Source organism: Mirounga angustirostris, unplaced genomic scaffold (genome assembly GCF_029215605.1).
Source record: "Mirounga angustirostris isolate CCGP_5_RB_7025 unplaced genomic scaffold, mMirAng1.0.hap1 SCAF_10, whole genome shotgun sequence".
NCBI classification, from domain to species: domain Eukaryota; kingdom Metazoa; phylum Chordata; class Mammalia; order Carnivora; family Phocidae; genus Mirounga; species Mirounga angustirostris.
This window is the reverse complement of record NW_026991718.1, coordinates 76,408,874-76,431,376: the sequence shown is the minus strand read 5'-3', so window position 1 is coordinate 76,431,376 and position 22,503 is coordinate 76,408,874. Positions and strand designations below refer to the sequence as shown.

Sequence of the window (22,503 nt, the reverse complement as noted above, 5' to 3'; positions counted from 1 at the left end):
TGGCCTCCAGACCCGAGAGCACTGGGAAAGCCCTCATCTTGGCTTCAGCTCTCTGCCTTCCCCCTTCCCCAGACAGGGGCATAGACTGTATTACATGAGCAAAAATAAAGCCTGGCATCTGAACCACCAGATCTGAAAAACCAAAGGTTTTTCCCTTCTAGAAAGAATCATTTAAATTAAGTAGGCTCTTACCTATTTTACTCAGAAGGCTTTAAAAAAGGTTTCTTGATAAAGATCATCCAGCTTAATTTTGGACAGTATGAATCAGCAAAAATAAAATAGTTGTCTGACACCTTTTTTCTTAAAAAACCAACTAATTTTACAGTGGCACAGAGTTATGCTTTGTATAAATAGCCCCCACCCCCTATACTTATAAATGACTTAAAAATAACTGCACACCCACCTCTGCCACCACCCCCAGAGGGCTGGGTGTCTGTTTCATGGGAGCCTTTGTTGTTGTTTTTTCTTAAATACAGGGGTTTTTTTTAAGATTTTATTTATTTATTTGACAGAGAGAGACACAGCGAGAGAGGGAACACAAGCAGGGGGAGTGGGAGAGGGAGAAGCAAGCTTCCTGCTGAGCAGGGAGCCCGATGCGGGGCTCGATCCCAGGACCCTGGGATCATGACCTGAGCCAAGGGCAGATGCTTAACGACTGAGCCACCCAGGCGCCCCTTAAATGGAGTTTTTAAATAATACTGTCAATCAGAAGTAGAAGGACATGGAAGATTTATAAAACTGTAGCATTAATACTCTTGCCCGTATACAGTGAATTCTTTCATGTTGGTTTGTTAACCTGCCAAAAATTCTACTTATTTGGGTTAACAGAGCCCTTTGGGTTTTTGGTTAGCTCTTTTACTAATTCTGAATATAATATCTATTTATTATAGAAAATATGTGAAATAGAAACAAAAGAAAAGAAAATGACCTTTAACCAACTACCATATAAATATTTGTAAATAGCCTATGTTAAAATGTGTTTATTTATATCATTAATAATATTTATGTATTATTCTGTCATCTGGAAGGTTTGAACCCTTCTGACCTTTGAGATCTGGTGTGAATTAGTACAGTGGGCTGTCCCTGTCCCAGAACCTAGCAGAAATTGGCTGCCTTCTAGGAGTGAGAAGTTGGAGTAGCAACAGAAGGAAGATGATGTGGTGCATAACAAATAACCTGAAGGATAGGCTCGGGGAGGCCAGAGTGGTGTGTTGGAGACACACCCATTTTAGAACATCTACGTCAGCCAGTAAACTTTGTCAGATTTTTAATGAAAAGCAAGCTGTCTGCTCAGCCTTGAACCGACAGCTTTCTGGCCATCACCAGGAGAATGGTGGAGATCACTGATGATTTTTGGAAGAATTCTCGCAAGGGACCACCAGTTTCTGTCAGCTATGTCTCAGCCTTCACCGGAAAATGCCCTTCTTGGACCAAGTTAGCTTAGCTCCTGTCAGAGGCCTTCCCAAGCCTACTACTTGATCTTGGTGGCCATTACAGAAGCAAATTTGTAAAGAATGTCCTTATGGCCCAGATAGTTACGTTGCTCACACTGCCACCTTCTATAGGTCATCTGTCCATTTCTCTGAGAAATTGCTTCTCTCCCAGCAAATTTTAATGTTCTCTTCATCAGGCTGTGGAAACTTAGCCCAGCATGCCTCCCATTTTGCCTTGGACAGGAAGTTCAGAGCTAATTAGTTCTTCTTATACATGTTTATTATGTTAAGCTTACCTCTAAATCTATTAGAACACATATACACTCTAAATAAAAATAATACTTAAATTTTTGCCCAGGGTTAACCTTGAGTTTAAGAATAAAGAAGAAGATTCATCTCATCTTACTCACCCTAGAGCTTAGGCAAATCGCTCAGTCCTGCTGCCCTGCAGTGGGCTAGTGGATTTTCAAAAGCAACCCAGGAACTTAGCCCTGGTTCATTTCATGGTTTCTATGAGACAAATGTGCAGACCCTTGGACATTTTAAGTCTGAGACCTTTCAGAATCTCCACATTCAAGAATCCCACTAGTAGTTCAGACGCTGGAAAAGACTCATTCACAAGCAAAATAACTGCATTCAGCAGCCCCCAAAGCAGCATGTTTGTGCTAAAGGCTTTATACATACTCTGTGAGGTAGGTGCTCTAACCCATTCCATAGTATCCAGTAATGGACCTCAGTTCGTTGTCAGCACTCAGAATAGCAAAGCATAAATCTGCAAGTGCTGAGTGTCTCCTGAACAGTCTTGGAAACATTTGGAAAGCAGTCAGTGTTGTTAGGACCATGACTACATAGTGTCTGAGGAAGCCAGATTAGAAAAACATACGCAGTGGAGATTATAGCATGATCAGTGACTTCTACTCTCTGCTCCAAAACAAAGGCATAAATTTGAATTTTCCATCCATGATTGTCTTTCAGTTCTTTAGAGCTCCCTTATACCCCCCCATTGGAAAGTAAACAACGCAGAAATCTCCCAACCAAGATTCCTCTTCCAACTGCATTGACAAGTGGATCCAAAACACGAAATTCCCAGAAAACAAAAGGTATTTTCATTTCACCATATGGATATTTTCATGATTCATTGTATTAGTAATTATTGAGAGTTACCAGTAATTGATTAGTAGTTATCAGCCCTATAAAAGGCTACGGTGGTGTTCTCATCCTCATTAGAAGGTTCATTGAAACAGACCTGAAAGAAAGGAATTATCCTCCATTAATGATTTTTTTTTCCTGATTTTTGTGTAGGTACAAATAAGTTAGTGGAAAACAGGCCACCTGCCCTAGCAAAATTCCTCCCAAATAGTCAAGAACTAGGCAACACCAGTAGCTCAGAAGGTGAAAAAGACTCTCCACCACCAGAATGGGATTCCGTGCCAGTTCACAAACCCGGCAGCTGTAAGTATGGGAATTTAGAAACCATGGTGCCCCACTCTGGGCAGGAAGACTCCACGGGGCATATTGCTTTAAAAGCAGTCCTGGCATCTGTGGTCTGCTGGAGCCCACTTGTACCAGCCAGCCAAAGCCCATTGTTCAATAGTCTGCCTTTGGTGAAAGTGTCGTAGCTCGTTTGGCTCGTGGGGGGAGTGTTTACACCAGAGAAACCAGGAGACAGTTCACATGAGGACTCTTCTTCCAGAGCTGGTAGACCACACCACTTCCCAGTGTACAAAATGGGAAGATCTGTCCGGAGCGGTGAATCATCCGAAGAAATACTTCTATATGAAATCATTAACTCTGCCATTTTTTAGCTGACTAGTTCCCCATGCATTTACAGTGTAATAATCATTTTTGTAAAAATTCAGTCTTCCTTCAATTTGACCCACATCTTTTACATAAACAACCTGCGTGAAGGTTTCATTATTTTACTCACTAGCTTCTTTACCTTGTTTGTCAGACTTGGCCCTACAGTAAATCATGACAGTAGCACAGGCTATAAAATAAGATCGAGGTCCTCACCATAGATACTCAGGACCCAAAATAGAAGACAATGGAGACAAGCCAAGGAGGGGCCCAATTATAGGGATTTGGGGTCGAGAGAGGACCAGCTCGAGGACTGATTCATCTACAGTGTTAGAGCGAACTCACACTTAGACAGTTTGTGCCAAAGGGAAAATCACAGTTGAACAAAAGATTGTTTGGGGCAAAGCGGGATTTAACTGAAGAGTGGGTGACTGAAGCCCCCAGTAAGATGAATGAGGAAGAGAACTTGGGAATCCAGGTGCGGTGCATGGCGCCTTTTACATTTTCACTGGAAAAAGATGCTTTCTTTGTTAAAACCTGTAGGCCCCCTATTTGCCATGAGACCTTCTGGCCCTTTTTAATACTATATTTTGCCTGGGATGAGATACAAACCTAAATCCCTGGTCATTCAAGATATCTTGAATGAATCTCTCAGTAGTCCTGATTTTTGTTCCTTAGGCTGAATGCTTTTTGTTCCTTAGATTCCCTTCTCGGGTTTCAGCTGGACACTGGTCCTTGGCTTCTTTGTGATTTGGGCCATTCTATATTAAACAAACATCACCTCCGCCACAGAGGGAGGTTTTCAGCTTTGGGAGACAGGGTTCCCAGGGAGCCAGTTTCATAGGGTTGTCTGCAGCCCAGTAAAGTCAGCATAAGCTCTGCTGCTGTGAGTAACAACACGTGGTACAGGAAAGAGGGGACATAAACTGGACACAGCCTTCAGGGCCAGATAGCTGGCTGTGACAGCGTTACCACAAAGTGGCACCTGAGGAATGTGCTGGCATCAGTCCTTTGGGATGGAGGAGAAAAAGCCCAGATCCAACCCCATGTGAGTTTGGCTCCACACCTCAGGAGGGGAGGAATGTGAGAAATGCCAGGCAAATGGTCTGGAGAAGAAAATGTTTGGAAAGCAGAATGCTGCAGGCCTCTGTTTCCTCCGCAGGCCCATCCAAGAAGGCCAGCCGATGTCTCCAAGAGCTCAGTGCCTCAGGGCAGAGCTCCCTGTCATACAGCTAGATGGCTTTGCCACTGGGAAAAGTGTGTACTCGCTCCAAGGCCCACATCTGCGTAATTATTTTGTGCTTTTCCAGCCAAGGAATATCTTACCCTGGTCCCACATCCTGTAACCTCTCTGCTCTCTCCACCAGCCTTACTAGAAAGTTCTACAGGGCTCCACTAGATACACAAAATTGCTACATGAAACCATTAAGAATCAGTCTAATACACTTCCTCTACCCCTGCTTTCTTATCTTTTCTCCCTTCTCCACCCTTTGCTGATAATTGATCTGGCTGAGACCTCTAGCCTCCAAACCCTCTGTTAGCAGTGCTTCACTTCCTAGGCTTCCCACTGGGCTAAAGCATCTTTCACTCAGGGCTTTGCGAGCCCGCTCCTCGCTGGGAACCCATGTGGAGAGATCGCTCTACCCCCAGGCAGCACCCCTTATAGCATGGTGCCCTGTGCCCATAGGAGATGCTGAGAAAATTGTCTTGGAATAATGTCATGACTTTAAAAGACAACAAATCCAAGGGGTTATTGAAAGGCAAATAGAAAAGTTCTCTAATTACACATGCCCTATGCTATTCTTGGTCACCTCCTGCCTTCCCCCCCATCTTCTCTTCTTACTTCAAGCATTAGTCCATGAGGTCTTTTTCTGACTTTTCTTGACTTCCCGTGTTGCATTCCAACATTTACTAAGTGCTTCTGCAGCTACTGGGCCCAGTGAAACACATCCCACTAAAGGAGAGCCACCAAGGGATGCAGCGCATGCTCCCCCAGGACAGGCACCTGGGCGAGCAAGCACCACAAGGCAGAGTGTGGCCGCCCCACTGTGGACAGCTCCCAGCTCACTTCTTGGGAGTGGGGGGAGAGTCAGAGAAGGTGTAATACAAGGGGTGGCTAGGGAAGGATCAGGACAGTTGTACAAATAATGGCCCTACCATGTAGAGGTGATATCAGACACACTGTGCTGTAGGGGCTTCCGAGGCAGGCCAAAAGGTGGAGAGCTTGGAGATGGGCCCTGAACATGGGCATCACGTCAGCAGACTACAGAGCATATAAGAAAGGGATTAGCCACATGCTCAAGGGTGAGAGCTGGTGGAGCGGAGACAAGGACGGGGAATAAGGGGCCAGCACCACTGAGGAATGTCAGAATCCTGGGATAGGTGCAAAGTGGCACTGGAGATGGGGAATGCAGGGCATTGCGGAGTGCAGGGCAGGGTCAAGCTATAGTCTCAGGATGGTTCCGCCTGCCGCCCTGCACCTGCTGCAGGTGTGAGCCTGGGTGGAAGTACCGGGACTGTTTCCCGTCCCAAACACTGATTTTCCCTGCCCGTCCCTGAAGGACAAGGAAGAGCCACCTTCCCAGCGTGAGGTGGGAGAACCTGCCCAGGAGGGTGCAGCAGAGCACCAAGGAGAGAGGAGTCATGCCAGTGAATCGGAAAGCCTCATGCTGCACAGAGACACAGGACTTCCTTTTTTCCTTTCAAACCTTTAAACAACACATGTAAAAACTTTCTTACAGAAGCACTTGAGTTCTGCATTCTATCAAAACATCAAAAGTAATTTCAAGAGTAAAAAAACACTACATTAATGAGACCTTTTATTTTTCATTTCCAGCTACCGATAGCCTTTATAAACTTTCTCTGCAAACCCTCAACGCAGACATTTTCTTAAAACAACGCCAGACCTCACCGACGCCTGCCTCTCCGTCCCCCCCCGCTGCACCTTGCCCGTTCTCGACCCGGGGCAGCTACAGCAGCGTCGTCAACAGCTCCAGCAGGTGGGTCCCTGGCCGCCCCCCACTCTTCAGATAACTAAGTTCTGTAGATGCTTGCGCCCTTCGAGTGCAGACGCTCGGTGGCCACAGCCTGCTGTCCTGTCCCACCTCTCCTGTCTGTTCTTTACAAGCTTCTGCCCTGTCCCGGGGTCGCTGCCCCCACGTCGGGGCCCGGCAGTAAGCATCCTGAGTATTACATGAAGATCTACAGCTGCCCTGGGTGTTGAGGAAGCGGCTTTACAGCACGTTTATTTTGACCTCACGGCAGCGGAGCTGAGCAGTTACAAGGGCAGGCCCTGGCCCGCGGCCGGCCGCCGGGAGGTGCTGCAGGACGTGCTGTGCGCAGAGGCGGCGGCCTCCTGACGGGCAGGCGGGACGCCCTGACCCGGAGCCCCGCCGTGTTCGGCTTCATGTAACAGGAACCCCGGTGAGAGTGAGGAGCCCAGAACGAGTTCTTGGCGTGTGCCAGCATATACCGTCAGCACCACACGCCCTCCCTGGCAAGCCCGCCTCAGTGCTGTCACCACCCAGCCTGAACCTACAGCCGACCTGCCTGGTTTTTCTCTCCTGCCAAAGAGCCAGGGGGCAAGGTGCCCCGCCTGGGGCCCTTGCCGAACCGGGCCCCTTACCAGGTCCTGACGGGGGCTGGAGACTGGAACCTGCCGCATAGTATTGCCCAGCAGTGAGCCCTTGTTCTCCTCCTTGGCCCACGACCCGGTGGCTCCATATCTAGTGTTCTTTAAAATGGGATTGCAGCCTTTCCACCCCTAAATGCTCATCCCTGCCCTGGTCTCTTTTCTAGGGACCTTCTGTTTTCACACCTCTCCCTGAAGTCCCATCGGACAGCAGTCTTAGGTCTGGGAGCATTTTATGTGAGGCCAGGCCGTGCTCTGGGGCCTGCCCTGGACTATTTCCAGGTCCCTGTCGAAACCTGGGCCCAGCCTCAGTGAGGGCACTGCATGGGCTCAGTCCCGGGGCAGCCACACCGCCCAAGGCAAGTGCCCCCAATGGGCCTCCACCCTGGACTAATGAGGAATGACCCCTCTCTTTGCTTCTTCCTTCAAGTGACCCTAAAACCAAGCAGCCAAATGGAAGCAAACACAAATTGACAAAAGCAGCCTCACTCCCTGGCAGGAACGGCAACCCCACTTTTGCTGCAGTCACCGCCGGGTACGACAAGAGTCCAGGTGAGTGGCTTGGTGTCCTGCCTGTCACACATGGGCTTCGGGCACGGTGGAATTGCCTTTGATTGATTCAGAGTCCATTGTTACAGGCGGGAATGGCTTTGCTAAAGTTTCTTCAAACAAAACAGATTTTTCCAGCAGCCTTGGCATTTCACACACTCCTGTCGACAGCGATGGCTCAGACAGGTACGGTAGACCATTCTTAATCAAAAGAAAGATAAAAGTCAAGGTTAGCTTCTTCTGTCCGTACGTGTGTTCCCCCGAGATTCGAAGTAGGCCATCACAGCAGTCAGGCACCTCTAGGAGCTCTCGCCTGTTGGGTGGAAGCAGAAAGCCCGGGTGCTATGCTTCTCCTGGTGACTGCCCCCACCCCCCGACAGCGGGGCAGGTGTGTGTTCATCCTTCTTCCCCGTCCGCGGTCTGTCATACGAAAGGATGTGAGCTGATAGAGATAGGAGAAGGAAACTGGAGTTCGTACTAGACAGTGTGTAGTAAATTACTGGAGATGCCACTCTCCTGACCCAGAGCAACCCCCCTGGTCACCATGACCTGCACCGATTGCCTTGGTTCATTTTCCCAGATAAATAACAGTAAAGACTGTCGGTACAGCCCCAGTTTTACCTACGTCGTACTAAAAGGGAGGAGTCCTAGATCTGAAATTTTTTAAATAAATCTTCCATTACCAAAAAAGCAAACATAAGGGAAAAAAAACACCTGTTCTCTCTGCAGAACACTTGCTTTGAACTAGGCTCACAGCTTCCGGTAGCCTAGGAGCTCAGAACCTCTCTGTGCTGGAATCCTTTGTGGCGTAGAAGCCTGTGCCTTTCATATCTGAGTGCCCCCAGGTGAAGCAGCGCCCGCTGTGTCTGAAGCCGTGTGTAACAGGCCTGTTCCCACTAACCGTTATACATCTCTGTGTTGCGTTTTCCTCCTGTAACATCCAGCTCGGGTTTGTGGAGTCCTGCCAGCAACCCCAGCAGCCCTGACTTCACACCCCTCAATTCGTTCTCGGCCTTTGGAAATTCTTTTAACCTAACTGGTGGTGAGTGTTTAACACTAGATCTGTAACTGATAAGCCTGTGGACAGAGAAGAAAGGAAGATGAGGTCTAGTTTTATGTGTGGAGAAACACACTGAACTAGGAAAGCCTGTCATTTTTTTTTTTAAGATTTATTTGAGAGAGAGAAAGTGAGAGAACAAGCCAGCACAAGTGGTGGGGGCAGAGGAGGAAGCAGACTCCCCACTAAACACAGAGCCCGACGCGGGGCTCGATCCCGGGACCCCGAGATCACGACCTGAGCCAGAGACAGATGCTCAACTGACTGAGTCACCCAGGCACCCCAAGCCTGTCATTTAGTAGGCATTTCTAAGAGGTGTGTTTCTTCGTGTAGAAGATATGCGGGCTGACTTGAGGGCAGCAGGGCTCTCCCAGGTAGGTGCTCGGGAGCCCGGGCCTACTCAGGCCCTGGGACAGCGGCCCACAAAGAGGGAGGCCCCGCAAGAAGCTTGCAAAAGGGTCTCCTCTTCTGCCCCCTCCCCCAACCAGCCCAAAGGTCTGGTGGAGCCAGCTCAGTGCCCTGAGTGCCCATCAGTTTGTGTTCCCCAGCATTTATTTAAGAACTTCGAGAAAGGATTGTGTGTCTGAAAGATGACTCCTGGCCATGCTGGGCTCCTTACTTGGTGTCCAGAAGTAGAGGCAGCAATGTGCGCTTTGCATCAGTGGCGGTCATGTTAGTGATGGGATGTTTGCACTTGATGTCACCCAGTGATGGGTGCGGGGAAAGAGCTCAGATCGTGGGCCATGTGCATAAGTTCTGGGGATTGCCCCCTGTGCCCTGTTCTCCCCAGGGTATGGTGGGAGCTGGCAGAACAGGTGGGGGGCTCTGAGTGAGCAGGTGGGGGGACATGTGCCTCTGAGTGAATGCCCCATCTTATCCTAGGTGAGTGAGCGTGGCACAATAATACAGACTTGACTTCCTCCTTATTTGCAGAAGTTTTCAGCAGACTCGGGTTATCTCGGTCATGCAATCAAGCCTCCCAGAGAGGCTGGAACGAGTTTAGTAGTGGCCCTTCATACCTTTGGGACTCTCCAGCAACGGATCCCAGCCCTTCCTGGCCAGCCAGTTCCAGTTCCCCGACCCACACGGCCACAGTGAGTATTTGGGGCTTGGCCTCACCTGCTCCCTCATCATTACTGCTCTTACTGTCACTGTTACTCATGCGGCACTGACGCCCTTATAAAAGGCCAGATAGCATGGAAGGGACAGGTTAGTTCTTCTACGGCCTCCATTGCTGTGTCTTCATATTCTGCCAGAGTGACCCATCCATAGTCTTCAGCGATTAGTCAGGAAATTATAGGAAGCACAAGTTAGCACCTGTGGGGTAGGTCTCCGAGTTGAGCAAAGTCAGTCCAGCCTCTTCCCAAGCCGTAAATCAGCCTGCAGGTGTGGCTGAGGGCCAGACAGTGGCAGGGGGTGGCTGTAGCCCCGCGGGCCCCCAGGAGCAGGCTGCTGGAAAGTTGCATTGATTTTGCTTCTGGGGGGCACCTCTGTCTTTAGCTTGAGCTTTTCCAGTGTACAGTTGCTGGTTTTTCAGCTAAATGTTTCTGTCAAGAACATGCTCCAAAAAAGTATTCTTACCAAGATAATTACTGGTTTCAGCTTTCACAAAAGTATGACAGAAAAATGTCCCACTGTGACTCCTTCATTCTCAGAAAAACTAGACAAGCAGGGTTGAAAGTAGATATTTTACCTTCCTAGATTTCAGAGCTTGTCTTTACTTGTAAATCATTCTGGCTTCAGTTTTAAAGAATGGTTATTAAAACAGGCATCAGCAGCTATTTTGGGCTTCGCAGGCCATCCTGCTTCTGTGCATCTGGTCACCTGTGCCCCCTCCACCAGCAGGTGCAGCCGTGTTCCAGCAGACCTTTCACTTCAGAAACAGGGCTGGGGGTGGCCCACTGACTGTAGTTTGCCAGCCCTTCTTTAAAATAGCAGACCCGTCTGCTCAGACTCTGAGATGGCTATATGTATGAAACATTTGTTTCAAAATAAAGAAGGTGAAAGAAGCTATGGCCCAGCCCCGATTTTTAGCATAAGCTTCACCAATGTACCACCTGCGTGCCTGTCAGTCCTGATGCTCCATGCTGCGTGTTTTCTGTCTTGTCAGTCGATCCTTGGCAACACCAGCGGCCTGTGGTCCACCACTCCATTCAGCAACTCGATCTGGTCCAGCAACCTGAACAGTACCCTGCCCTTCACCACTCCAGCCAATACGCTGCCAAGCATTGGCCTCATGGGCACTGAAAACTCCTCTGCTCCTCATGCTCCCTCCACCTCCAGCCCAGCCGATGACTTGGGGCAGACGTACAACCCGTGGCGGATATGGAGCCCCACAATCGGAAGAAGAAGCTCTGACCCTTGGTCTAACTCACACTTCCCTCATGAGAATTGAAATTAGGCGACAACAACAAAAACTGGGGCCCCTCGTCTAGACCATAATATGCCAGTTTGTGAGACATCTTCTTAAGGCTGTTACTGCTGTGGCTTCCCACTGCCCACCCTCCTCGTCTTTGCAAAACAGACTCAAGCAGGGCAGGCTTGTACCACTCGCTTCTTTCAGATCTTTCTTGCAATTATGATAATATGAGATTTGCTGTTGTGCTTTTAGGGAAAAAAGTCTGGACTCAGCCACAAACTCTAATAAGACCTGTACATCTGAAAACCTTAACTGCTATCAAGTTTCCACCACCTGTCTTCTTCCATCCTTTATTTATCTGTATGAACACAAATTTGACATTTACAGCTAAGGAAATAATTTGAGTTGATTCAGAAGTCCTGGCATGTGACAATTTTATTAAATTACCAAGTTTGGTTTTTAATAATTTCACAATATTATGCACCAAGATCTAATTTTAAAAATGTATGAGGACTTTGTGCTGAAAAATAGAGTATTTTTTTAAAATAAGGCTGTCTTGGTTTAAAAGCAGATTACAGAAATGTAAGTCAACTTTAAGAACAGTGAATGAATGTAAAAACATTCGGTTGAGACCATATGCATTTTCTGTGCTGTTTGTACTTGAGGTATGTACCATTTGTATACCTGAATTTATTTTAAAGATAAACTGAAATGCACATAGCCAGGTCTTGGGATACAAGATTGAATGTGTATTTCTTAAAAATACAACTTTGTGTTGTACTTTGAAATAAATGATGCTTTTTTCAAAAGCCTTGAATTGCTGTGTGTCTCTTCTTTACAGCAAGATGTATTTATTTGGATTCTCTCACCCCGAAGTAGACCATTCGGTCATTGCCTTATTCTGTGCAGTTTGATTTATCGTGGCTGGAACCCTCTGTGGTCTAATTAAATTCTGTGTCTTTCCATGGTGGTCACTGAAGGTCCTTGAGAGAAAATAATTGACACATCTAAAATTTATTCTTCCTTTTAAATAGAAGCATGTTGACCCTTTTCCAATGTTAAAATTCCCACAAATCCTCCAAATGGTACGTGTAGAAACAACACATCCCAGGCAAGCTGCATATGCCGCAGCGCGTCAGCCTCGTTTACTCTTTCACAAAAGAAGGTCTTGCCTGCTCCAGCTGCTTCTCTCAGGCGCTTATTTCCAGTCTGTTTTAAAGCTCAGCCTTGCTGGGTAACAAGGAGATGCTCAACACAAACTTTCTGTTTGAGGTCAGTTACATCAGGAAGAAATCCAACCATCCCCGAGGTCAGAGTGGTTTCGGGGAAACGTACAAGATGAATTTGAGTCCGACCTCTTCTCCGTGTTACACTAAGGCTCAGGGGAACCAGCCACATCGCTTTTCCAACCTGTGATTCGTCCCAGATTCCTGTACAATCCGAGCCCTGGTGCTCTGGGCCCTTGGCAGACGTGGCCCTCGTACAGTCTCACTAGTGGGAGCGCCTGTGTGCCCTTGCAAAACGGGGACACATTTAAGGCTGGAGATTCTCTTTCTCCACCAAAGCAAATAAGGTGTTACAGAGCAATGAAAACAGGTGAGCTTCAGATTAACCCCCTGGTTCCAAACTTCACCTCAGTAAAGGTATCTCATTAGGGCTCCTGAACTTCTTCCTAAGAATCACCTGACACTCCCAAATGCCTATCTCTTTTAAGTTCTAATCTCACCGCATGCGGCTCTCAGCCCCAGGCCTGAGAAACACCATTCACATGAAATGAGGAAAAAAATACAAGACCTTCTGCTGTTACTTTGTTACTTCCAAATAACTCTCCCAGGAGGTGTTTGCCTGGCAACATACCCACCCAACCTGAACTCTTGACAGGATTCAATCTAACTGTTTTAAGTAAAAGCTGGGGATGCCTGGGTGGCTCAGTCAGTTAAGCATCTGCCTTGGGCTCAGGTCACAATCCCAGGGTCCTGGGATCGAGCCCCTCATTGGGCTCCTTGCTCACCAGGGAGTCTGCTTCCCCCTCTACCTGCCACTCCCCCTGCTCCTTCTCTCTCTCATCCTAATAAATAAATAAAAATCTTTAAAAAATAAAGTAAAAGCTCTGGGGCATCTGGATGGCTCAGTCATCCGTGAGAAGTCAGCTTGGGATTCTCTTCCTCTCCCTCTGACCCTCCCCCTGCTCATGCTTGCTCACTCCCTGTCTCTCTCAAAATAATAAATCTTTAAAAAAAAATAAAATATAGGGGCGCCTGGGTGGTTCAGTCATTAAGCGTCTGCCTTCAGTTCAGGTCATGATCCCGGGGTCCTGAGATTGAGCCCCGCATCGGGCTCCCTGCTCTGCGGGAAGCCTGCTTCTCCCTCTCACACTCCCCCTGCTTGTGTTCCCTCTCTCGCTATGTATCTGTCAAATAAAATCTTTAAATATATATATAAATGGACTAAATGCTCCAATCAAAAGACATAGGGTATCAGAATGGATAGAAAAACAAGACCCATCAATGTGCTGCTTGTAAGAGACTCATTTTAGACACAAAGACACCTCCAGATTGAAAGGGGGGTGTGGAGAACCATTTATCATGCTAATGGACATCAAAAGAAAGCTGGGGTAGCAGTCCTTATATCAAACTAGTAGTAAGGGATGAAGAGGGACACTATATCATAATAAAAGGGTCTATCCAATAAGATCTAACAACTCTATTTATGCCCCTAACACAGGAGCAGCCAAATATATAAACCAATTAATAACAAAATTAAACACATTGATAATAATAAAATAATAGTAAGGGACTTTAACACCCCACTCACAGCAATGGACATATCATCTAAGCAGAAGACCAACAAGGAAACAAGGGTTTTAAATGACACACTGGATCAGATGGAATACACAGATATATTCGGAGCATTTCATCTTAACAGAACACACATTCTTCTCAAGTGCACATGTAATATTCTCCAGAATAGATCACATACCAGGTCACAAATCAGGTCTCAACCAGTAAAAAAAAAAAAAAAAAAAAAAAAAAATGATACTATTCCATGCATATTTTCAGACCACAATGCTTTAAAACTTGAAGTCAACTAAAGAAAAAATTTGGAAGTAACACAAATACATGGAATTTAAAGAGCGTCCTACTAAAGAATGAATGGGTCAACCAGGAAATTAAAGAGGAATTTAAAAAATACATGGAAGCAAATGAAAATGAAAACAAGACAATTCAGAACCTTTGGGATGCAGCAAAGGCCATCCTAAGAGGGAAGTATATAGCAATACAGGCCTTTCTTGAGAAACAACAGAAGTCTCAAATACACAACCTAACCCTACACCTAAAGGAGCTGAAAAAAGAACAGCAAACAAAGCCTATAAATCAATGATACAGAAATCAAAGGAATGGTAGGACAGAAAAACAAAACTAGGAACTGGTTTCTTTGGGGGCTTGGGGGTTTTTTTGTTTTTGTTTTTTTAAAGATTTTATTTACTTATTTGAGAGAGAGTGAGAGAGCGCACAAGCAGGGGGAGTGGCAGGCAGAGAGAGAAGCAGACTCCCTGCTGAGCAGGGAACCCAAGATTCAGGGCTCAATCCCAGGACTCTCGTAAGTAACCTGAGCCAAAGGCAGATGCTTAACTGACTGAGACACCCAGGTGCCCCAGGAGCTGGTTCTTTGAAAGAATAAGAATGATAAGCCCCTAGTCAGACTTATCAAAAAGAAAAGAGAGCCCAAATAAAATCATGAATGAAAGAGAAGAGATCACAACCAACACCGAAGAAATACAAAGAATTAGAATATTATAGGCAATTATATGCCAACAAATTAGGCAATCTGGAAGAAATGGATGCATTCCTAGAAACATATAAACTACCAAAACTGAAACAGGAAGAAATAGACAACCTGAATGGACCCATAATCTGCAAAGAAATTGAATCAGTAATCAAAAATCTCCCAAAAAGCAAGAGTCCAGGTCCAGATTGCCTCCCAGCAGAATTCTACCAAACATTTAAAGAAGAATGAATACCTATTTTTCTGAAACTGTTTCAAGAAACAGAAATGGAAGGAAAACTTCCAAATTCATTCTATGAGGCCAGCATTACCTTGATCCCAAAACCAGACAAAGCCTCCACCAAAAAGGAGAATTACAACCAATATCCCTGATGAAAAAGGATGCAAAAATTCTTACCAAGATCCTAGCCAATAGGATCCAACAGGACATTAAAAGGATTACTCACAGGGCACCTCGGTGGCTCAGTTGGTTAAGCATCTGCCTTCAGCTCAGGTCATGCTCCTGGAGTCCTTGGATGGAACCCCATGTTGGGCTCCCTGCTCAGCGGAGAGTCTGCTTCTCCCTGTGCCTCTCCCCCCTGGCTTGTGTTCTCTCTCTCTCTCTCTCTCTCTCTCTCTCAAATAAATAAAACCTTTAAAAAAGTTAAAAAAATAAAAGGATTATTCACCATGACCAGCTGGGATATATTCCCAGTGGTTCAAGAGTGGTTCAACATCCATAAATCAACTAATGCGATACACCACATTAATAAAAGAAAGGACAAGAACCATATGATCCTCTCAATAGATGCAGAAAAAGCATTTGACAAAATACAGCATCCTTTCTTGATAAAAACTCCACCATGTAGGGATAGAGGGAACATACCTCAATATCATAAAAGCCGTATACGAAAAACCCACAGCAAATATCATCCTCAACGGGAAAGAACTGAGAGCTTTTCCCCTAAGGTCAGGAACATGACAAGGATGTCCTCTGTCAGCACCGTTGTTCAACATAGTACTGTAAGTCCTAGCCTCAGCAATCAGACAACAAAAAGAAAGAAAATGCATCTAAATAGGCTAAGAGGTCAAACTTTCACACTTCACAGACCACATAATACTATATGTAGAAAACCCAAAAGACTCCACCAAAAAATTGCTAGAACTGATACAGGAGTTCAGCAAAGTGTCAGGATATAAAATCAGTGCACAGAAGTCAGTTGCATTTCTATACACTAACAATGAGGCAAAAGAAAGAGAAATCAAGGAATCCATCCCATTTCCAATTGCACCAAAAACCGTAAGATACCTAGGAATAAACCTAAGAGATAAAGGATCTATACTCTGAAAACCGTAGAAGACCTATGAAAGAAATTGAGGAAGACACAGGAAATGAGAAAACTATGCGTCATGGATTGGAAGAAAAAATATTGTTAAAATGTCTATGCTACCCAAAGCAATCTACACATCCAGTGAAATCCCTATCAAAATACCACCAACTTTTTTAACAGAGCTGGAACAAACAATCCCAAAATTTGTATGAAACCAGAAAAGACCCTGAATAGCCAAAGGAATCTTGAAAAAAGAAAACCAAAGCTGGTGGCATCACAGTTCTGGACTTCAAGCTCTATCACAAAGCTGTAATCAGCAAAACAGTAGGCTACTGGCACAAAAACAGATATATAACCAATGGAACAGAATAGAGCCCAGAAATGGACCCTCAACTCTATGGTCAACTCATCTTCGACAAAGCAGGAAAGAATATCCAATGGAAAAAGGACTTTTATTTTATTCAATAAATGGTGCTGGGAAAATTGGACAGCCACATGTAGAAGAATGAAACTGGACCATTTTCTTACACCATACACAAAAATAAACTCAAAATAGATGAAAGACCTAAATGTGAGACAGGAATCCATCAAAATCCTAGAGGAGAATGCAGGCAGCAACCTCTTTGACCTCAGCTGCAGCAACTTCTTGGTTTTTCTCCAAAGGCAAGGGAAACAAAAGCAAAAATGAACTATTGGAACTTCATCAAGATAAAAAGCTTTTGCACAGCAAAGGAAACAAAACTAAAAGGCAGGCTACAGAATGGGAGAAGATATTCACAAATGTCTTATCAGATAAAGGGCTAGTACCCAAAATCTATAAAGAACTTATCAATTCAACACCCAAAAAACAAAAAATCCAGTCAAGAAATGGGCAGAAGACATGAACAAATATTTCTCCACAGAATACATACAAATGGCCAGCAGACACATGAAAAAGTGTTCAACATCGCTCGGCATCAGGGAAATCCAAATCAAAACCACAATGAGATACCACCTCACACCAGTCAGAATGGCTAAAATGAACAACTCAGGAAATAACAGATGTTGGTGAGGATGCGGAGAAAGGAGAACACTCTTACACTATTGGTGGGAATGAAAAACTGGTGCAGTCCTTCTGGAAAACAGTATGGAGGTTCCTCAAAAAGTTAAAAATAGAGCTACCCTACAATCCAGCAATTGCACTACTGGGTATTTATCCAAAGGATACAAAAATACTGATTTGAAGGGGCACATGCACCCCAGTGTTTATAGCAGCAATGTTCACAAAAGCCAAAATATGGAAAGAGCCCAGATACCCATCAACAGATGAATGGATAAAGAAGGTGTGGTGTATATATATAATGGAATATTACTCAGCCATCAAAAAGAATGAAATCTTGCCATTTGCAACGACGTGGATGGAACTGAAGGGTATTATGCTAAGCGAAATAAGTCAGAGAAAGACAAATACCATAGGATTTTACTCACATGTGGAATTTAAGATACAAAACAGATGAGCCTAGGGGAAGGGGAAGAAAAATAAGAGGAAAACAGGGAAGCAAACCATAAGAGACTCTTAACTGTAGGAAACAGAGGGGAGGTGGGTGGGGGGACGGGGTAACTGGGTGATGGGCATTAAGGAGGGACTTGAACTCATGAGCACTGGATGTTGTATGCAACTGATGAATCACTGAATTCTACCTCTGACACTAATAATACAATATATGTTAATTAAAGTGAATTTTAAAAATTTAAAAAATTTAAAAAGTGTATATACAGTATATATATGTGTGTACATATATTGCATTTAAATATCTTTTTAAATAGCTTAATTTTATAAAATTCTTAAAATACTACAATTCATGAGGACTTAATATGTTATTGAAATTTTAATGTCCAGATTGGCAACTAACTTTAAAAATTTGGACCTTAATTTATAAGCAATATTTAGAGTTGTACATTTTATGGAAAGAAATGGATACGAAAAGAATTTTAATTTACCCTTTCTTAAGTTAACAAAATATGCAAATACTTTTAGATGATGATATACATTTGACCCTTGAACAACATGAGTTTTAGCTGTGCAGGTCCACTTATATGTGGATTATTTTCGACAAATGTGTCTTATATTGTGACTGGAAAGTAAGAAGTTGCCAAATGACTAGAAGCAAAGGGAAGGTGGAGGAAATGTGCTAGAAAGGCTGCAATTGCAGGATTCTGGCCTGCTCCTGGCACTCCTCACCCCCCTAGCTGTGCGGAGTTGGGTTCACTGAGGCCTTGACTCAAAGAGGCAAAGGAACCAGCCCTGGAGATGGATTTTTGCAGAAGTGGTGGGGCCAATCACTGACCAGAGCTGGCCAAGGACCACAGAATGATAATTTGATTCTCCCCACTCCCTGCCCCAAGGTAAAGGGTCTGGGAGAACACAGGGTTGGGAGTCAGGAAATAGCAGCAAGAACCTGGACCACAGAACAGATTGGGGTGCTGTCCGCGGTGCTGAAAGTTCTAAAAAGCAGTTTCAGAAAGTATTAGAAAGTTCTAATACCCCCTGGGAGCTGGTGGCTCACCACTTGTCACCATTTCCCACAAGCAGAAACTGCATTAGAGAGGCACCTGGGTAGCTCAGTCGATTGGGCGTCTGCCTTTGACCCAGTTGTTGATCCCAGAGTCCTGGGATTGAGTCCCGCATTGGGCTCCCTACTCAGCAGAGAGCCTGCTTCTCTCTCTCCCTCTGCTGCTCCCCCTGTTTGTGCTCTCTCTCTTGCTCTAATATATAATATCTTTTTAAAAAATCAACTGCATTAGAACCATATAAAAGAAGTCAGGTGGAGCAAGTGACCTAGAGAGACAGATAAAATTCTCTGTCTTCCCCTGGACTCCACTTGGAAGGAGGCTTTGCTAATTCCTGAGTGAGAGATCAAGGAGTGGTGTCACTCCAGGATCCAGGTTTGCTAACTTCTGGTGAGGACAATGATACGTATGATGCCTTGTTCTATTATTGTACTGTACATGGTTACATTTGGGGGATTCTGACTGCTTTTGACACAAAGAGTCTTTTAAAGATCTTGACAAAAGCCTATAAAAGTTGAGTGATGAAGATTTTTTTAGGATTTATTTATTTGAGAGAGAGAGAGAGTTGGGGGAGGGACAAAGGGAGAGGGAGAGAAGCAAGACTCCCTGCTGAGCATGGGGCCTGAGGCAGGGCTCGATCTCACAACCCTGAGATCATGACCTGAGCCAAAATCAAGAGTCAGTTGCCTAACCAACTGAGCCACCCAGGCGCCCCACAAAGACATTTTATATGCTTTACTACCATCTAAGAAAATAGCTATAATAACAATAAATATTAAAACACAAAGACCCAGACACTAACAGTAATTCTTGGGCTGACCATTATTCTAAAGAAACAAGGTTAACCTAGAGAAATACTTGTGTAATCTCACTGGTAACAAAAGTTGGAGAAATTCAGAGAAGTTATTATTAACTGTCAGAACAAGTCCCTGATTAGGAAAAAAGGAAATAGGGAAAGTTATGATATGCATTACATTTTAGGATTACCAGCTTATATCACCAAGAAAAAAAAAAAAAAACAAACTTAGGAGTCTAACAAAATTCTTGGTATTACCCATATTTGCAGAGATAAATTGCCAATGATATTAAATGGGATAATGTTAGAGATACTGTCAGGGATGTCTCATCTCCAGAGGCCTCAGAAGATGGACACTATCTTCATGCTTTCCCTCTGCCATACTCCAGATTGCCAGTGTCTCCAGGAAGGGAGCTTGTACATGTGTCTGGTGTTCTGGCTTTCATGCCTGCCACCCAGGGGATGTCCCTTGTTCACCTGACTCTGGTGGCCAGGGGGCCTTGTTTCATGGGTCCCATGGGACTATAACAAACAGACAGTTCTTGGTTGGTCACCACCCCAGGGCAGAGCAAGGATAGCACATGCCCAGTCTTTCTGTGAAAGAAGCTTATTTGCTTGTCTTAGAGCTTTGTCCTGAGGGGCAGGCCTCTGGTGTGAACACATCTAGGGGCCTATGAAGTTGCTCTCAGGGAACATAAGCCAGGGAACACCATCTTTGCATTCTCCTCTACCTTGCTTCTAGTCAGCAGTATCTGTGAAAGAAGCCTATTAGTTTATCTTCATAGCTGTGGCCGGAAGGGCAGGCTTCTAATTAAACACACATCTAGGGGGTGACTCTCTGTAGAGAGTTGGAGGCTGACAGGCACATATTCATGCTCTCCCAATGCCCTGTTTTTGTGTCTGCCACCCAGAAAATACTTGCCTTGGTAGTCTGGCTCCAGTGGCCAACGGGGCTTATGTTCACAGGCTCAACAGGATAGCAGCAAGGAAACAGTTCTTAATTGGCTATTATATCACAGCTCAGTGCAGAGGGAGCCAACACTCACTCAGCTCCCAGTCTTCCCATGAAAGAAGTATATTTGCATACTTTAAAAGTGGCTGACTGGCCTCCAATCAGACTAACTCTAGGTGCTAATTTCCTCCCCTTTAGAACACTGACAGGTCTTGGCATACCCTCAACTACTGGAAACCACTAAAAGTAAAGTTGACTGGTTGGAAATCACAAAGGTTTGAGAGACAGCCAAGAGCTAAAGAAGGTTGAACAATAAGGTCCATCTCTTAATGAGGCCATGCTTTAAGACTGGGAAAGGTGACTGTTTTATCTAACACATAAAAAACAACACAAAGAGACAAGGAAAATGAAGAAAAAGAATAATATGTTCCAACTGAAAGAACAAGGTAAACCCTCAGAAAAAACACTGTAATGAGGGAAAGATGGTGGAGGAGTAGGGGACCCTATTTCAACTGGTCCCTGGAATTGAGCTGGATATCTACCAGACCACTCTGAGCACCCATGAAATCAGCCTGAAATGTAAGAAGATCTGGATCTCTACAAACAGAATATCGCAGGTGGTTGGTTTTGAGGTACGAGGTGGGGAGCCCTGATTCCGCGGGCAGATATCGGAGGATAAACAGCAGCGGAAGGGAGCCTGGCCGTGGGGACCCTACACCGCCAGTGAGCGAAAGCCTCCCGTGCTGGGAACAGGGCGCAGACTCGCAGACCGGTAGCAGCGGGGAAAGGACTTTAGGGCAGCCCCGGGGGTGGAAACCTGGAGCGGTGGGGTCGTGTGGGTGAACTGGGAACGGCTGGTGGTTTTAGAAGCACAAAGGGCAGAGACGTGCCCTGACCTGGAGGCAGGACTAGGAGCACTGCGGAGGGGCGCACAACCCAGAATGCTGCAGTTTATAGCAGCACGGAAAGAAACAGAGACAGTGGGGCCTGGAGAGCTCATTGAAGAACAGACTGTGATCTCTCTGCTCTGAGGCAGAGGGTTGGAAACGGTCTCTTCTGCTCTGACTCGCGGAAGAGACGTGGAAGGCTGCCAGGGAAAGCTGCCAGAGAACAAAAGCCCCCAAAACTATTCCCGCTGAACCCATCCCCCACCAAAGAGGGGCAGGGCAACTCCACCCGAACAGGGTTGCCTGAGTAACAGCGCAGCAGGCCCCTCCCCCAGACGACAGGCTGGGAAAACGAGAGTCCAGCAACCCTAAGGTCCAAAAGAAAACAGGTGCATCTTGCTTGGGTTGTGGTCAATAATTTGGACTCTATACATTCCCTCAAATACCCATCAACAGAATGACTAGGAGGAGGAACCCCCAAAATAGAAGAGACTCAGAGATTATGACTTATGCTGCGGATTTACAAATGGATGCAGATATAAACAAGATGTCAGAGATGGAATTCAGGCCAGCAATTGTGAAGACAATGGCTAGAATGGAGAAATCAATTAATGGCAACATAGAGTCTCTAAGGGCAGAAATGAAAACTGAATGGCAGAACTTAAAAATGCTATCAATGAGATCCAATCCAATCTAGATAATCTAACAGCTAGGGTAAGTGAGGCAGCAGAACAAATAAGCGACCTGGAAGACAATATAATAGATAAAAAGGGAATAGAGGAGGCCAGGGAAAAACAACTCAGAATCCATGAAAATAGAATCAGAGAGATAAGTGACACCATGAAGCGTTCCAATGTCAGAATCATTGGAATCCCAGAGGGAGTGGAGAGAGAGAGAGGACTAGAAGATGTATTTGAGCAAATCGTAGCTGAGAACTTCCCTAATCTGGGGAATGAAACAAACATTCGAGTCCTAGAGGCAGAGAGGACCCCTCCTAAGATCAAGGAAAACAGGCCAACACCCCAGCACGTAATAGTAAAACTTGCAAATCTTAGAACCAAGGAAACCATCTTAAGGGCAGTTTGGGGGAAGAGATTCCTTACGTACAGAGGGAGGAACATCAGAATAATGTCAGACCTAGCCACAGAGACCTGGCAAGCCAGACAGGCCTGGCAAGACATATTCAGGGTACTAAATGAGAAGAAAAGGCAGCCAAGAATACTTTATGTGGCAAGGCTGTCATTTAGAATGGATGGATGGAGAGATGCAGAGCTTCCACGACCGGCAGAAACTGAAAGAATATGTGACTAAGCCGGCCCTGCAAGAAATATTAAGGGGGGTTCTATAAAAGGAGAAAGACCCCAAGAGTGATCTACAACAGAAATTTACAGGGACA

At 45.3% G+C, this 22,503-nt stretch overlaps 1 protein-coding gene across 5 annotated transcripts in view; it reads left to right on the top strand.

Annotated features, from left to right (window-relative positions):
* Nucleotides 1–11,643, top strand: part of TMEM131 (transmembrane protein 131) — a 241,020-nt gene extending 229,377 nt beyond the window's left edge. For 3 of the 5 annotated variants that reach the window (XM_064572577.1, XM_064572580.1, XM_064572581.1), the window contains 8 exons: nt 2,409–2,533; nt 2,736–2,885; nt 6,067–6,229; nt 7,292–7,413; nt 7,500–7,596; nt 8,355–8,452; nt 9,401–9,561; nt 10,578–11,643. In XM_064572577.1, coding sequence (XP_064428647.1) covers nt 2,409–2,533; nt 2,736–2,885; nt 6,067–6,229; nt 7,292–7,413; nt 7,500–7,596; nt 8,355–8,452; nt 9,401–9,561; nt 10,578–10,862 — 1,201 coding nt within the window. In that variant the 3' untranslated portion in view covers nt 10,863–11,643. Of the gene's footprint in view, nt 1–2,408; nt 2,534–2,735; nt 2,886–6,066; nt 6,230–7,291; nt 7,414–7,499; nt 7,597–8,354; nt 8,453–8,577; nt 9,376–9,400; nt 9,562–10,577 lie in introns of those variants that run through there. The other 2 variants (XM_064572578.1, XM_064572579.1) reach the window with 2 other exon arrangements.
* The last annotated feature ends 10,860 nt before the right edge of the window (nt 11,644–22,503 follow it).